General features: G+C 50.0%; 1 protein-coding gene across 1 annotated transcript in view; it reads right to left on the reverse strand.

Moving 5' to 3' along the window:
• Nucleotides 1-17,626, reverse strand: part of CNKSR1 (connector enhancer of kinase suppressor of Ras 1) — a 455,956-nt gene that overhangs the window by 121,030 nt on the left and 317,300 nt on the right. Inside the window, exon 15 of the mRNA XM_085647776.1 lies at nucleotides 9,952-10,025. Coding sequence (XP_085503902.1) covers nucleotides 9,952-10,025 — 74 coding nt within the window. The remainder of the gene's footprint in view (nucleotides 1-9,951; nucleotides 10,026-17,626) is intronic.

Here is a 17,626-nt window from a genome sequence, read left to right on the forward strand (position 1 = left end):
AAGTAGAACAGAGTTAAATGTACATTGTGCATTGCCCCACATGCGCCTGTTGGCATAATTTTGTTTTCAAATGTCTACATCCACAGAATTAAGACGCAAGTGTGGAGGTGTTTTGTTTTGTCAGTACTTCTGTTCCTGATTGGTCTGCCTGGCCAATTACTCTCTCCAAACAAGAAAAGAAAGATGGGGATATTGTGATGCAAAGAAAGAAACCAGTAAGGGGGAGCTGGGGGGGGTCGTGGGGGGGAGGGAAGAGAAAGACAAAATGAGAGAGTCATCGGTGGAAAGATGAGAGAGAGAGTGAGGTGCTACAAATGAGATACAGAGGTATGGGAGTCACAAAGGGAAATTAATATCTACAACAAGAGGGGCTGTGAAAATGAGTGAGATAGAAGAGATGAGTGGGGAACTTTGAATAATGGAAGGAGACACGGGGATGGGAGAAGACAACTAGGCAAGAGAAGCAAAAGAAGAAAAATCTACAATAAAGGGAACAGAAAGGAAGAGCGAGTGGAAAGCATATATAGGTAGCAATAGGAAATCTCAGGGGAGAAGAGTGAAAGAGCGAAAATCAGTAAAGGAAAAAAGACAAGCATTTGCTCACGGAGAACATCAAAGCGGACATGCGGCCGTGAAAGTGAAAGTGATCGCGATCTCGATCAAGCGCTGCGCGCGCCCGCGCACATGCTCTCAAGCTCTAGGCCGGCCATGGTAGCATTTTTTTAAGCCCTCACTAAAAGTCTTGTCAGTCCAGCGCATGCGCGGGGTCAGGCGAGACATAAAAATGGTAAAGCAATGGGCTGGTTCCAAGTCCTCTTTGTTCACAAGAGTGTCCTGCAAGCGAGACGCATGCGCTAGCAAATGCTGTCGCAGGCTCGATCCGAAGCATTACAACCCCAAAGACACAACGCCTCCACTCTAGGAGACTGATCATCTCAACATAAACTCAAGGACTTAGAATGCATACAAACATATTTGTTGAAAATCACATGACTAACAAATCTCTCTCCCCAAAGATGGATCAAACAATTTTAAAACCTAAAACCAATGATTCAAGACAAAACACAAATAACTTCCATCAAAACCAAATGATTCACCTAAAATATCTTCAATGAGGGATACATGGTGCACCTAATAGTTTTTGCTCAAAGACACAAGGTGCACCTCACAAATTGCTGCTCAATGGAGCAGGGGTTCAACAAAATGAAATTTCACCGGTACGAAATGACCCAGTCACACACTTAATAGGAGGTGACTGCTGTTACAGATGTGTCAAGAAGTTAAAGGACTTTACAGTTATCTCAAAAAATAGCATCTTAAACATAGACATGGACTTGGCAGAAAGTGATCACATTGCCCCCAACTTGTGGCCCCAAACATACATGAAGCAAAAAACAGCTCCTGGATCGCAAGAAAAAACAAGCATTGGCATAGCCAATAGGTCCCGCCTTTGGGACGTTATAAGTGTTTAGCGAGAAGTATTGGCAATATATTTAAGTTATGTTGTAGAGCAATGTGTTCTTATATATTTACTTGAATAACTGACACCGTCGCGAGTCCAGACAGCAGAAAGTTTGAGAGTGAAGAAGAAATACCAACAGCAGCACACACTCCTTTCACATAAGTAGCTGGATGACTGGAGTTAGATGCACTTCTCAGGTTCCTGCAGAACCGCACAAATGCATAAATATAAATAAATCCTCAAAATCCTGTGATTCTGAACAAATCACATTCTCCCCTGCCTAACAAAATGAACGAGTCCGTGTGGAACGCAACTCAGCGCTCTGATAGCCTTCGCGTCGAGTTTGCGCTATATTTACACGTTGACTTAAAAATATCTTGGCAAACAGCCGAAGAACACAACAATCCGAGAACACAACCAAGGCAAATTAAACAAGCATTTGAAAAAAGCACGATGGCGCATTCTTTCAATTAGTAACCTGATCCACAACGAGGAATGCAGCTGCCACCCGGCGCGCCGCACTGTCACAGGTTCCAGTGAAGCTGGATCCACTGAGCCTTTCATCCTTACGAGGTCGATAAAATCAGTACCACTTGGTTGTGTAGCAAAAAATGTTTGTCATATCAGCACCAAGACACCTAGGGGGGAGGGCAAAGGTGCGCTTTACAAATACACACTATGCCATTATATTATTCGCTGTTTTAGCTACAGCTTGTACTTACTCCTGCAGCAGCAGGCATACCCTGGTCGGAAACTGTTAGAGGAACCCAAGTAAAAGTTCACTTTAGCGCACACACACATACCCCGAAGAGCGAGGGTGCAAGCTTCAGCGTGTGTAGGGCTCCAGAAGAAATGCACTGGTGCCTGCGTGAGGTGCGGGTCAGCTGCAAAAACGGGCCCCTTCTGTAACCCATGTTAAGGTAAAAACAGATTTGTGTCTGCACTGGTCTGAAACAGGAATCATCTCTGACAACTCCGCCCATCCAAGAAATCTGTGCAATTCTGAACCAGTCACCCTGACCACACCTTCCAAGGCAGATAAGAGTGTGAATGGGCATATCACTTATTCTCTCCTGCCTAACAAAATGAACAAGTCCGTGTGGAACGCAACTCAGCGCTCTGATAGCCTTCGGGTCGAGTTTGCGCTATATTTACACCTTAACTTAAAATATCTTGGCTAACTGTGTTTAAAAGTTAAAAATACCATCGGATAAGCGTGTTTGGTTCAAACAGCTGAAGAACACAACAATCCGAGAACACAACCAAGGCAAATAAAACAAGCATTTTTTAAAAAAAGCACAGCGGCGCGTTCTATTCAATTAGTAACCTGATCCACGACGATGAATGCACCGGCCAGCCTGCGCGCCGCTGCTCACTTCTGAGAGCAAAACGCAGTGGGAGTGAATATTGGAAAGGAGGTGGGACATGCACCCACCTTTGGCCATTTGCGTGCTTTCATTATTGAGAGACACACGCAAAGGCCAATCCAATGTGTGGGAGGAGACAGCCCCACAAGGAGAAGTTTAGAGTGCTCACAAGAAGCCTCCCATAGAGCAGCGCATGTACGCTGCGCTAGGCTCGACCTAAAAAAGCAGCTATCCACGGATTTAACAGAAATGGACACAGACTAGAGGTGTACAAAATTGTGTATTTTTGCAAAATTGGACAAAAGTGAACAAAAATGTAATTAAATTGAATGCTTAAATGAAAATGCAGTTTGAGGATACTTGAAAATGTCTACAGTGATTGGTACGAGGGTGATTTGAGCAGAAAATGTCTCTCCACAGATACATTTTCAGCACAAACCAGTCTCCTTTAGTTAAAAAATAAAAAAGCATAACAATATTTCTAGAAATTCTGCTAATTTTGTGGAATGCAGAATTCATGTGAATTTTGCCAGAGAAATTTAAATATCACCCATGCCAAACAAAGACCATGGTCACTAGTGGCAAGTATCCCATTAAAGGCTGTAATATGGGGGGGCGTGGCCGAGCCGCAAGATGGCAGCCGTGTAACGGGGCTCTGCCGGCCGAACGAAACATCCGAAGGCCCATCCGTGCATGCCTCCTGGTCAGGGCAGACAAAGTTGCGGAGCGAGGTGCCGGCGATCCAGAGACCCGGTGGCAGCTTTCGCGGCTGGAATCGGCGGTGTATTTCCGGAGAACTGGCCCTGCGCTGCACCGGCGACCCGCCCACCTCGCGCTTGCCGGCCATCGCCGCTACGCAAGTCCCCGGTCGCGGGCCTTCAGCCCGGCGCACGGGGCGGAACAGCAGTGGGAACCTGCAGCGCTGCCGCAGCCGTAACCTGTGAGGCCTGATCGCTAATCCGCGACACCGGAGCGAAGGTGAGCTGGCTGCCCCCTGAGGGTGGCGCTGCACGAGGGGACCTGCGGGGAGACCTGGAGCAGCCTGTACGCTGCAGAGACGCCCGTGTGAGTTGCCTATGCTGGTGCTTCCGCCGGAGAGCGGACAGCGGACGATGGTGCCTGCGTCTGCCTGGCTGCTGCGGATCTACGTGGCCTCGCTGCCTGCCTTTTGGTCTGCCCGCCCTGCCACCTGCGGATGTCCGGGGGAGGCGACAGGCTAGACCTGGGGTGCCTGATCACATCCATAGCGGCCGGGGGCCGCGGGCTCTGGGCAGAGGAACGGACATAATAACTTGCTGCATGCGCTGGGGGCCTGCTGGGATCGGACGTCTGGCTGGCACTGCGGCCTCGAGCACCTGTGGGGCCTACCTGTGTGGCAGTGTACAAATAACTGGAGCGACTGGCTGGGGCTCCCCCTCCTTCCCCCCTGGGCCCCTCCTGAGGAGTCTCCCATGCAGGACCATGGGGAAGCCGGATACTAAGCAGCCGAAGCTGCATTTTGAAAGGAAATCCACTCGGAATGTTGAGGTGGAGCCGGCCTCGCAGACGGTGGTCCCTGAGACGCAGTTGGAACCCCCGCAAGAAGACGACATAAAAAGTATGTTTCGCGATCTCAAGGGCTGCCTGAGGGAGATTGACACCAAATTAGACTCAATGGCACAGCGAATGGAGGGCATATCGCGCACAGTCGACCAACACGAGGAGAGGCTTGCGGCGTCGGAGGCGCGGATCGCAGACTGCGAGGAGGGCCACAGTGAAACCCGGGAACAACTGCTCCGCATGGGCAAGGTCCTGGAGGTGATACGCGGGCGCAACGAGGATTTGGAAGCCCGCTCCCGCAGAAACAACGTGCGTATTATTGGAATTGCAGAGTCCACAAACATTGGTAATATGGAACAGTTCGTGGAGGGCATGTTCCGCGACTTGTTTGGGGCGGAGCTGTCGGCGATGTTCCTGGTCGAGCGTGCGCACCGGACGCTGGGTCCGTGCCCGGTGCCGGGGGCGCCGCCGCGACCGATCCTTGCCCGAGTTCTAAATTACAGAGACCGAGACACCATCCTGCGGCTATCTCGAGAAAAAGGCGAGCTCACTTTTCAGAACATGGCCATTTCCCTATACCCTGACTTTACGCAGGCGGTGCAGGCGGCACGGCGCGAATTCATACCGGCCAAAAAGATCTTCCAAAAAGTGGGGACCAAATACGCCATGCTGTACCCTGCCAAGTTGAAAATCCAGCACAAAGGGAGGCCGCTGATCTTCACGGAGGCGAAGGAGGCGCTGAAATTTGCACGAAAAGCAGAACGAACGCACGGGGAGCTGCGCGTCGATCGTGCGGCCTCCCCGGTGGACCGGCTGAGCGATGTGGAATGAACAGGCAGACATTTCTGGGGAATTCCTGCATTTCTGAATGGTGCCATGAGACTCTGTTGATAAGTACACGCTGCTCTGCTTACTGTCCGAGTCTTGATCACTGCGGTGGGTGGGGGATGGGGGGAGCAGCCGCCGAGGCCGGTGCCACGCGGACCACTGATGCTTCTGGACCTTAGGGTGGGCGCCGCTGCTGTTCTGTGCGATGCGCAAGTCATTGCCTGTTATATTTGGTCTGCTTGTGACTGTGGAAGGCAAAAATGTTCGGCCACCCTATCGATTCTAGATGGGGTAGTGTGCCGGTAATCCCACGCCCTCGAAGGGATGATTCCCGTGCAAATGCTCTGTTTTTGGGTTAGTTTTGGGAGGGGTACTGTATCTCAACCTGATTGGGGGGTTGGAGTGGGAGGAGGGGAGGGGGGGTTTGTATTGTTTGGTATTGTTGAACTGCAGCATTATAATGTACAACTGAATGATGACACAGTATTATCCCTGACCACACACGCTGTCCAGTTAAGTGCGCGACATGCTACGATAGGTCTCTTGCCGTCTGCTCTGCCCCTTCCACCGCAGATGGACGCACTGCTGCGTAAGACACATCACCCATTGCATCCCTGACTGCGCTGCGCTGCCTGACATGGAATATTCGCAGTCTCAACGACCACCGCAAGATCCGATTGACTCACGCGCACTTGGCCAGACACCACATAGACATTTGTCTCTTGCAGGAGTCCCACCTGCTACAGAAAGCGGGGGAAAGATTGCGACATGCCAGGTGGGGTGAGGTGCATACATCCGGCTGCTCCAGCTATTCCCGGGGGGTGGCCATATTAATTCGTAGGGGCCTGCCCTGGCAAACATTTAAAGTGCATGCCGATTCGGATGGACGGTATTTAATATTAATATTACTGGGGGAAACTGTTTCACAAGCTAATTAACACTTATGGTCCTAACACGGATGACCCTAGTTTCTTCAGGACTGTCTGGCTCAAGGCGCAGTCACTTGGCGAAGGAGAGTACATATGGGGAGGAGATTTCAATGCGGTGCTCTCGCTGGAACACGACAGGGAGGGGGCGGCGCGCACACATCACCCGCGCACGGCGGACCTTCTTCGAGGTCTAATGGAGGAATACAACCTGTTAGACTCGTGGCGGATATAACACCCCGACGGGAGGGAGGGCACATGCTTCACCCCACACAGGCAAGCGTGGTCCAGACTGGATTTTTGGCTCCTAACCCCGCATGTCCATGCTTGGACGTCCGAGGTTCACCACAGAGCGCGCACACTTTCCGACCACTCCCCGGTTGAACTGGTGCTACAGGTCCCCAAACCATACATCACACCATTCACGTGGCGTTTGCCGGCGCAGGCCCTGCTGGATCAGGTTTTTCGTGAGGAGGTGCACCAACACATACTAGACTATTTCGAGCTAAACACGAACTCGGTGGCATCTGTGGGCATCCTATGGGATGCGTTCAAGGTGGTCATCCGGGGCCACTGCATTGCGGGACAGGCCAGAGTGCTGAAGGACATTAGAAATACACTCCAGAGACTGGAAGGCCGCCTACATGCCCTAGAAATACAGTACTGCTCTGACCCCTCAGCGACCACACTAGCGGACACACGCACCACACTAACAGAATACCAAACTGAGGCGGATAGAGAGATTACATTTTTACATAAACATGCAACGGCGCGCCGGTATGGAGAGGGGGATCGTTCGGGCAAAACACTTGCCCAATTGTTACGCTCGCAGAGGGGCTCCTCATACATTCCCTCCATAGAAACGTCGCGGGGAGACAACGCGTGCTCCCCTCCGGAGATCCTGGATACATTTCGGTCCTTTTATAAACACCTATACCGCTCCCGGGGAGTGCCCACGTCGGAAGACCTCTCCGATTACCTAGACACGGTTCAGCTGATATGGTTTAATGCGCACCAAAAAGGGTACTTCGATCGCCCCTTTACATTAGAGGATGTCAAGGAAGCATTGGGGTCCTTGGCACCCGGCAAAGCGCCGGGGCCGGATGGCCTACCAGCGCAGTTTTACAAGGAATATGCTGACCTCCTGGCCCCCCGGCTGCTGGCTGTATACGCTGAGGCAGTTGAGATGGGTGTACTCTCTGCGACGATGAGAGAGGCTCTCATTATTGCCCTCTTAAAGCCCGATAAAAATGCCCAGAAGTGCGACTCGTATCGGCCATTGTCCCTAATAAACAAGGATGTGAAAATATTCGCTAAAATGCTCGCTTTGCGGCTACAGCCGGTGTTGCCACTCATGATCCGCCCAGATCAGTCGGGATTCGTGCCAGGCCGCTCCACGGCCCACAACTTACGTACCCTTTTGGGGGTACTGCACTATTTAGCCCCTCATGTCAAGGCCGCGGTGGTGCTGTTAGACGCCACAAAAGCGTTCGACTCCCTGGAATGGGGGTTCCTATTTCCATTGCTACAGAGGATGGGGGTCAGTGAAGCTTTTATCCGCTATATTAGACTGCTCTATACCACCATCACTGCCCGTGTGCGTGTGAACGGGCTTGTATCCGAACCCTTTGCTATTAGCAGAGGCACGAGGCAGGGTTGCCCCCTGTCACCCTTACTATTCGCGATTGCCACAGAGCCTTTGGCGGCCCGGGTTAGACAGCACCATGCGGACAGGGGCATCGGATTTTCATCCCGGGCATTGACCATTTCAATGTACGCAGATGATATTACCCTTTATGTAATCAACCCACAAGATAATCTCTCCCCCATGACGAGTGAATTGATAAAGTATGGCCTGCTGTCGGGAGTGACCATAAATTGGGAGAAGTCGGTCATCCTGCCTCTGACGGCTGGGACAACCCGCTTCACGCCAGATTGCCCGCTGAAATGGGCGACAGGTCCGGTACGCTACCTGGGGGTCTGGCTTAGCACAGACATGCAAACACTGTGGACAGAGAACTATGGGCGGGCTCTGCGGTGGATAGAGGAGAGGCTCAGCCGATGGAAACACTTGCCCCTGTCGCTGGCGGGTAGGATAGCTGTGGCCAAAATGGTCATCCTGCCAAAGCTCTTATACTTATTTGTTAACGTCCCACTCCCCTTGACTAAACGTTTTTTGAACAAGGTACGCTCGCTGATGATCGAACTGGCGTGGGGGGGAAAACAGCCGAGGGTGGCCTGGGAGACCCTTACTCTTCCACAGAGACAGGGAGGTATGACGGCACCAGACTTTACGCTGTACGCTTACTGTGCGCAGGCGCAATTTTTGCACTATTGGGTGCATCCTACGCCGTTTCAGCCGCATGTGGCGATAGAGGCGGATATGGTGGCCCCGATACCGCTTAACACTGCCCTATATGCGCCGCACAAGAGGAGGCGAAATGAAATTGACACGGTACACGCGCTTAAATGGGCCTGGGACGGGTTGCGCCGCCGGGCCAAGCTGGACCTCCTTTACACTACATCGGTACCTCTGCGCGGAAACCCCATGTGGCCCCCGCTGCAAAGCATGACAACTGGAGAACACGCAACGTCGCGCGGCCTTCATACGGCGGGGGACATCTTCCCTGACGACATTTTCATCACGCTGGAGCGCATGTGCGCCCCAGAGGCCCCAACGATGCTTGATACCCTGCTCCATTATCAGCTTCGGCATACCTGTCAGGCACTATTTCCTACATTCCCGGAGCCACCGCCGAGCTTGCTGGCCCTGGAGAATGTACTGAAGGTAGAATCAGGGCGCAAACTATTTTCCCGCTTATATGGGCGCATGCAAAGTGATCATCCAATAGTGACCCCAGCGGCGCGCGGTATGTGGAGTGCTGCATTGGGTGTTGACATCACTGACGTCCACTGGGACCTATGCTGTAAAATGCTTGAGACCCTAACTATAGACTCCGGCTGATACATTTCAAATACATACATATGACATATCGCACCCCTAGCAGGCTTCATCGTATTGGCTTGAGAGATACGGATAATTGCTGGAAATGTGCTGCACGCGGAGCTGCTTTCTTGCATATGGCATGGGAATGTCCCAGGCTGGCCTCCTTTTGGGCCGAGGTCATGGAGCTGGTGTGTACCATCACGGGACTACAGATTCCATGCACACCGCAGGCTGCGCTACTGGGGATCTTGCATATGGTTAAGCCCAAACATCGTCGGCTGCCAGCCATGCTTATTTTACTTGCCAAGCGACAGGTGGCGATGCACTGTTGGGCTACCACATCAGCCACCATTAGGGAGTGGATTAAAAGTGTAGTGTACTGCCAGACACAACTCACCCTATACTGGGAGCTCCTGCCGGCGCGTACACGACCAAAGGACATATCAGAACCATTCACACATTGGTTGGCTCACACGCCGCTTCAGGCACTGTAGAATACTGATCTTCACGGCAGATGGCTGGGAGGAGACGGCCACCGGGGTGGAAAATGGGACACTGCCATCGACGCTTGGGGTGTGAGGGTTACTTGGGGTGTGTGGGGGGCTGTGACGGAGGAGGGATGTGACTATTTCCGAGCACTAAAGAGTGGACACCTGTCGGTCCTCTGGATAACATTGCGGGGGAAGGGAGCTGTCTCGTCTATATTATATCCTATGCAACCGGCAGTAAATTGTATTGGTTTTGTTGTTGAAAATGCAAATAAAAATACATTTTAAAAAAAAGGCTGTAATATGGGTACAGATTTAGCAGGCAAGATTTTTTTACTTTCAGGCTTGGCAGTAAGTGACGACATTACACTATGAGAAATTACATGGTACTCACTACTTCTTCTTGGGTTCCCGTGCGCTCTCTAGGTAGTATGTAGACACATTGATGAACCCAACGGCCTTCTCATCCTGGAAACAGACAAACAGTTAAAAACTCTCTCGTTGGCATTATTAATATTTTTGAAGATACGTCTCAAAATGCATTACAGCATAAGTAGGAAAACATTTTTTACAATCTCTAATCTGGCTCATCAAGCATAACAGAAAGCAAAGCCATTGCTTTTTTTCCTTAGTCTTATCATTGCTCTCTAGCCTAATGCAGCCTCAACTTACTTCACTAATCTTTCTGCACATATGACGTCTAAAAACGCAGATCTTTCCAAAACTGAAACAATAGCAGTGTTTCAGATAAATTTCTTAAGTCATAGACTTTAAGATTTTGGATAATGTGACTAAAATTGAAACCAAGCCAATCAACCAAGCAAAGGCGAGTTGTTGACCTCCATTGACTATATGTAGTTATGGACTATGAATCTCTGGTAAGAATAGATTAAACTCTTTCAAAAGTTCTAAATTTCTTTTTTTTTTGTTATATTACTTTCTTCAACTCGGTTACTGAAAGTTGCGACAAACTCCTGATCCACTCGCCTCAAAGCCTTAGGAGAGTTTTCATTTCCTGCGCGACACAACCCGTAGACTGCATCCTGCAATGGCCCTTTGCTATTCAGCAGAGTTTATTTACCATAAATATAACAGTGGGTTCTGTAAACGTTAGGTGTTGAGCACCAAGTAGGACAGATTGCCTTTCAACTATAAGGTAATTTAATTTGTTGAACTTAAGTTGACATTTGGGGCAGAGTTTGAGGCAATCAAAGGAGGAGTTTTGTGGGTTCCAGTTATCTTAAGAAGAGTACGTCTGCAGTGGTAGGGCTGCTATTAGTTTGCTGGCTTCTACTGGATGTCGAGTCAATTATTTATTCAGTCCTATCGCCAAAGCTTCAGAGAACACCTTCTTTGGTTAATGTCCATCGTCCAGGATTGGGACTGGTGGGTTTAAGATGGGTTAATTACAATGTTCTATGTCTGCGTCAGCTTTCATGATAGTGTGACTTGTTAGGTGGAATACAAGAGGGCTTAATAAAATACTGTTAAGGTGATTTGTAAATGGTCCAAACTGTGGGAGTAAAGCGGTCTATGACGCTTGAAGGATTAAGCTTAGGCAGTCATGCCCTGAATTCTATCATTAAGCCCCTATTGTGTATCGTACAGTTAAAGACATTCTGCACAAAAATGTTCCTATGTTAGACTCTCCAAAAATAATTTACGGTATGTGCATGCTGCATCACATCATGCAACATAGGATCTACAGAGGGCAAATATCTGGTGGTGCTTTATGTCAACTGATAAAGAGGAGACCAGAATTCAGTCACCACCACAGTATAGAACTTGATCCCACACTCTGTCTGAGAGTGGGACCCCAGCCCCAGTGATGCCAAGCTTGCTTCCCTACCATCTCTGTATGTGGGACATAGTTCTTGGTCCTCATCTGAACCAAGCCTCAAGTTTCTGACTGGCATCACTGCCCCAAAACATGCACCAGATAGACAAGTCCTACTACACAATGCGTTATGGTAGTCGGAGTTTGGGGGAGGGGGGAAGCTATGTGAGGATAGCATTACTTCAGTTCTTACTGAGGAAGCAAGAGGATAATTTTTTCACGAAGCATTGTAACCACATGAAGGGGATAGTTGTGAAAGGATTGTTTATTATTGAGGAAGAAACTTTCAATATAGTTACAATCTTAGCTAATAACTGGGGTCATTTTATTGAGAGGCTGAATACTAGTGCCTTCATTAATGGACTGGACGATCCTTCCAAGGTAGGAGTATTGCATGCTTGTGAATATTTATTTTGTGGTACTCTTGTCAAAGTAATTTTGTTAGGTTAGGCAGAGGTTTTCGCATTTGCGGTCTGAGTTACCCTTCACGATAGAGATAAAGGCAATGAAGTTAGTAAATGTTTATGTAAATTGCTGAAAGACGAAGTGTTAGTCAGAGCCTATGAGCATCGGCACAGGCCAAAAATGGGTTACTGTTCCCCAACTATGGTGGTTGAAGTTGTATGTCACTGGTGTCCTGGGTGCCCAATTGCAAAGTGAGCCAAGCATCACCTTTTCCACATTTGACTCTCATGGTAGCGAGGGCAAGCAGTCCAAGGTTCCTCAGGAAGGTAATGTGGGAGTTGTGAGTTCAAAACTCAACCAACAAACCCTCCCCACCACCACACGCCACCATCATTTTGCAGGCAGAATCAGTCTCAAGACTTCACACACGAGTCAGCACGAGTCAGCACGCCACAGTTTCTTGGTCCGGACTGCAGGCAGAGACCTGCTGCACTTGCTTGTTGTTTCTTTCATGTTCTATAGGAGGTCGGGCTCAGTCTGTTTCTTCAATGTGACTAATACAACTCAGCGTCCTTTGGCATAGAAATCCCATCAGATTCAGCAGTTGCAGGCATCTTCAGGGTATGATGCTGGCAGATCCTATGGAAGGAATATGCTACTTACCAGTATGCATCTGTTCTTGGCATGTAGAGCTGCAGAGTTGTACACTTAGCATAGGTCGCCATCTGGTGTTGGGCCCGGATGTTTGCAGTTTGTTTTTCTTCTTGGACCGTGCTTGGAAGTCACGAGTTTGGTGACTCCTCCTTCGGTCCGTACTGCGCATGGGCTTCGGCTCCATCCTCAGATTGTTTTTCGCCAACAGGGAAATGATGGAGCGTAGTAATAACAGTGAGAAACCCATGTGTGTTGTATCTAAATAAGATGGACTGGAACGGATACAGGTAGCCGGGGAGGCGGGTGGGCGTGTACAACTCTGCAGCTCTACATGCCAAGAACAGATGCATACTGGTAAGTAGCATATTCCGTTCGAGGCATATGAGCTGCAGATTGTACACTTAGCATAGATTATATAGCAGTACCCAACCTTAGCGGCGACCACCGGTATCCGTTGCAGCTGTTTGAAAGAGTGTTTTTAGTACAGCCTGGCCCACCCTAGCTTGCTGCTGGGAATGCACATCTACACAGTAGTGTTTTGTGAATGTGTGCGGTGTAGACCATGTGGCTGCCTTGCATATGTCATCTAAGGGTATATTCCCTAGAAAAGCCATAGAAGCCCCTAACTTTCTTGTAGAGTGGGCTTTAGGGGGAACAGATAATGTTCTCTTTGCCTTCTGATAGCAAATTTGTATGCATTTTACAATCCACCTAGCTATCCCTGATTTTGAGATGGGGTTGCCTTTATGTGGTGGAGAAAAGGAAACGAACAACTGTTTGGTTTTCCTGAAGGGTTGCGTTCTTTGCATGTAATATAGCAACGCTCTTTTCACATCTAGTGTGTGTAAGGCCCTTTCCGCAACAGATTGGGGTTGCGAAAAGAAGACAGGTAATTCCACTGATTGATTGAGGTGGAAGGGGGTAATGACTTTGGGCAGGAACTTCGGATTAGTTCGAAGTATGACCTTGCTGTGATGCATTTGTATGTAAGGTTCCTGTATGGTGAACGCTTGTATTTCACCAACCCTTCTAAGGGAAGTGATAGCTACAAGGAAAGCTGTTTTCCAGGTGAGAAATTGTAGCTCACATTTGTGCATTGGTTCGAAGGGCGGACCCATTAGTCGTGTAAGGACCAAATTTAGATTCCATACAGGGGAGGGTGGTGCCCTGGGAGGAATTACTCGTTTAAGGCCTTCCATGAAGGCTTTAATAGCGGGCACTCTGAAGAGTGACAAATGCTGTCTGTTTTGTAGATAGGCAGCGATCGCTGCTAGGTGTAGGCGTATGGATGAATACGCTAGGTTACACCTGTGAAGATGGAGCAGATAGCATAAGATGTGTTGTATGGATGCATCTAGAGGGTTGATTGTATTGTTACGGCAGTACATTACAAATCTTTTCCACTTTGCGGCATAGCATGCTCTAGTGGTAGGACGTCTGGCTTCCATGATGATGTTCATGCAATCAGGGGGAAGGTTAAGGTACCCGAATTCTAAGATTTCAGGAGCCAGATCGCCAGGTTGAGCTGAGCTGGGTCCGGGTGCCTGATTTCTCCATGGTTCTGGGTTAGGAGGCATGGGGAAAGGTGCAGTTTTTGATGTGGTACCACTGATAGTTGTAGTAGCGTGGTGTACCACGGCTGTCTGGCCCACGTCGGAGCTACCAGAATGAGTGTGAGGGAGTGCTGTTGTAGTTTCCTGACCACTAATGGAATTAGTGGGAGAGGTGGAAAGGCGTATGCAAATCTGCCTGACCAGTTCATCCATATCGCATTGCCCTTGGACAATGGGTGTGGGTATCTGGCGGCGAAGCTTGGGCATTTTTTGTTTTCGTGGGTGGCGAAGAGGTCTATTTGAGGATGCCCCCACTGTTGGAAGAATGGGTGAAGAACTTGTGGATGCAGTTCCCATTCGTGTAGTTGTTGAGTCTGTCTGCTGAGCAGATCTGCTATGGTGTTTTGTACGCCTGGAACATGTTGTGCCAGGAGAAAAATGTTTTGGGGAATTGCCCATCTCCATATGCTCTGGGCTAAGCGGGAGAGCTGGGGAGAGTGTGTCCCCCCCTGTTTCTGTATATAATACATCGCAGTCATGTTGTCTGTGCGAATGAGGACTGCTTTGCCTGAAATCTGCTTTTGGAAAGATTTTAGGGCTAGAAAGATCGCCAAAAGCTCCAGATGGTTGATGTGGAGCGTTTTTTGCTGTGGCGTCCATAGACCTTGCATTGTGAGGTGTAAGAGGTGCGCTCCCCAGCCGGAGAGCGATGCGTCCGCTGTTAGAGTCACTTGGGGAACCGGGTCCAGGAACGGCCGTCCCTTGGAAAGGTTTGTGGTGTTCCACCACTGCAGAGAGTGATGTGTGCGGCCGTCCACCAACACCAGATCCGTCAGCTGACCCTGGGCCTGGTTCCACTGTTGTGCTAGGCACTCCTGAAGTGGACGCATGTGGAGTCTTGCATGGGGCACTATGAAGATGCAAGACGCCATCATCCCTATGAGCTTCATAAACACTCTTGCTGGTAGAGAGTGTTGAGGAAGGAATATTTTGCGTAAGGCTAGAATGCTTGTGATTCTGGCTGAGTTTGGATAGGCAATACCTTTTGAGGTGTCTATGGTGGCCCCGAGATATTGCTTTGTGTGAGATGGTATGAGGTGGGACTTTTGGTAGTTCACCGTGAAGCCTAGCTGATGAAGCAGTTGGATGGTGCTGTTTGTATGTTGCACGCATTGGTGGTAGGACGCGGCTTTTATGAGCCAGTCGTCTAAGTAAGGGAAGACGTGAACATGTTGACGTCTGAGGTGTGCTGCTACTACTGCTAGGCATTTGGTAAACACCCGTGGTGCAGTGGTGACCCCGAAGGGGAGAACCTTGAATTGGTAATGTTGCCCGTCCACCACGAACCTGAGGTATTTTCTGTGAGAGGGGTGTATTGGAATGTGAAAGTACGCGTCTTTCAGATCCAGTGTTGTGAGAAAGTCTCCCTGGCAGAGGAGTGGGAGGACTTGTTGTAAGGTGACCATGTGAAAGTGGTCTGAATGTATGTAGGCATTTAGAGGCCGGAGATCCAGAATGGGTCTGAGGGTCTCGTCTTTCTTTGGGATTAAGAAATATAGGGAGTAGACCCCTAGATTTCGTTGATTGTCGGGTACCTGCTCTATGGCGTGTTTCTGGAGGAGCGAGAGTACCTCTTGTTTGAGCAGTGTGGAATGCTCTTGGGACATTGGACGGTGCCTTGGTGGGATATTGGGTGGGGTAGATGTTAGCTCGAGGCAGTACCCTGACCGAATGATTTGGGTCACCCATTTGTCCGATGTTATGGACTCCCATACGTGGATAAAATCTTGTAGTCTGCCCCCGACCGGAGTGGAATGGTCTGGGGGGAGGGAAGGGGAGTCATTGTGCGGGTGGGGTGGCAGAACGGGTATTGTTGGTTTTGCCCCTGCCCTTATTGTTGTTGCCTCTGTAGCCACCTCTTTGGTTGCCCTTTGAAAAGGTATTTTGAGGAGGGGATTTGTAGGAGGTAGAGGCATTATCGGTGGAGGAGCCTCTACCTGTGCCACGAAAGGACGAGCGTCGAAAGGAACGCTTAGAGGCTTGGGTCTGGAGCGCTCCCATAGACTTCGCTGTGTCTGTATCTTTCTTCATTTTTTCGAGCGCTTCGTCTACCTTTGGGCCAAAGAGTGTTTGCTGGTCAAAGGTGTGATTAAGTATTGATGTCTGGACCTCAGGCTTGAACCCTGATATCCTGAGCCAGGCATGGCGGCGAAGCAGGACACTGGTGTTTATGGCTCTAGAAGCAGTGTCTGCTGCATCGAGGGCACACTTAATGGAGGTGTTTGTGATTAGTTTGCCCTCCTGTATCAAGTCATGAGCTTGGCGTTTGTATTTCTCTGGAAGGTGCTGCATAAGAGCCTCTAATTCATCATAGTGTGCTCTATCATATCGCGCAAGCAGTGCTTGTGTATTTGCAATGCGCCACATGTTTGCAGCCTGGTAGGCGGTGCGTTTACCAGACGCGTCCAGAAGTTTAGATTCCTTGTCTGGTGGTGGGGCATCTCCTGAGGATTGGGAGTTAGCCCGCTTTCTAGCTGTGGAGACAACTAGGGAATCTAGAGGAGCAGGGCCCTTGATGTATGCAGGGTCTGTGGGTGCCGCCTTGTACTTCTTCTCTATTCTAGGGTTTAGTACTCTGGCTCTGACAGGGTCTTTGAATACCTCTGTAGCGTGCTTGGTGACACCCTTAAGCATGGGTAAAATAGCAGTGGAACGATCTTGTAAATCAAATGTATCCAGTAGGAAGTCTTCTTCCACTGGTTCCGTGTGCATGTCCACCCCATGGTAGTGTGCTGCTCTCTGCACTAAATGGTGAAACCCTAAAGAGTCCTCTGGAGGAGACGGCCTTGATGGGTATAGGTCGTCTTGAGGTACATTGGGTACATCAGGGTTATTATAATCCTCCCATGGATCTGGGGTCCGTGGTGGGGTGGGATCCGTTGGGGCGTCCCCTGGGTCATTGTCCGGGTCCCCGTCATCCGGATCTGGGGATGGGGCCGGATCGTAGAGAGGTAAAGGTGGAGGGGGTGGTGGTGGGAGGGGGGGTGGCAGTGGGGAGGGTACTCTAAGGGGAGAAGTGGCTGAGTCCCTCTTTTTGGGTGGAGGAGGAGGAGCCGGAGCCTCAAGGCGACGCTTCTTAGTAATCACAGTCAAAAGGCCAGTCTTTGGATCTCTGGACAAAGTCTTTTGTAAAGGGTCTGGTGTAAACAGAGCCAATGGCGCCGAGTCGTCTGTCGGCACCGGCGATTTCGGAACCGGAGGTTTCGATGTTCTGTGTACGCCCTGCTTTTTGGAGGTCTCCGTGTGTTTCGGCGTCGAATGCTGTTTCGGCGCCGGAGCGTCGGTGCCGACCGATTTCTGTTTGTGTTTGGTCGGCGCCGAGTGTCCAGGCTTCGGCACCGGTGGTTTCGGAGTCGAGCTGGATTTTGCAGGCTTCGGTGCCGAGTGGTGTTTATCGGCACCGGGCGTCGGCTGGCTCGATCCCGAGCTGCCGTGAGACTTTGAGTGCTTCGACACCGGGCCCGAAGGTGGGGTGATCGAGGCTTTGGTTTTGGTTTTGCCCAGGCCGGCAGGCGAGGGAGTAACCGGAGTCTCTTTGGTTTTCGGTGCGGGGCTGGGAG

Source organism: Triturus cristatus, chromosome 3_2, assembly GCF_964204655.1.
Source record: "Triturus cristatus chromosome 3_2, aTriCri1.1, whole genome shotgun sequence".
In the NCBI taxonomy this organism is placed as follows: Eukaryota; Metazoa; Chordata; class Amphibia; order Caudata; family Salamandridae; genus Triturus; species Triturus cristatus.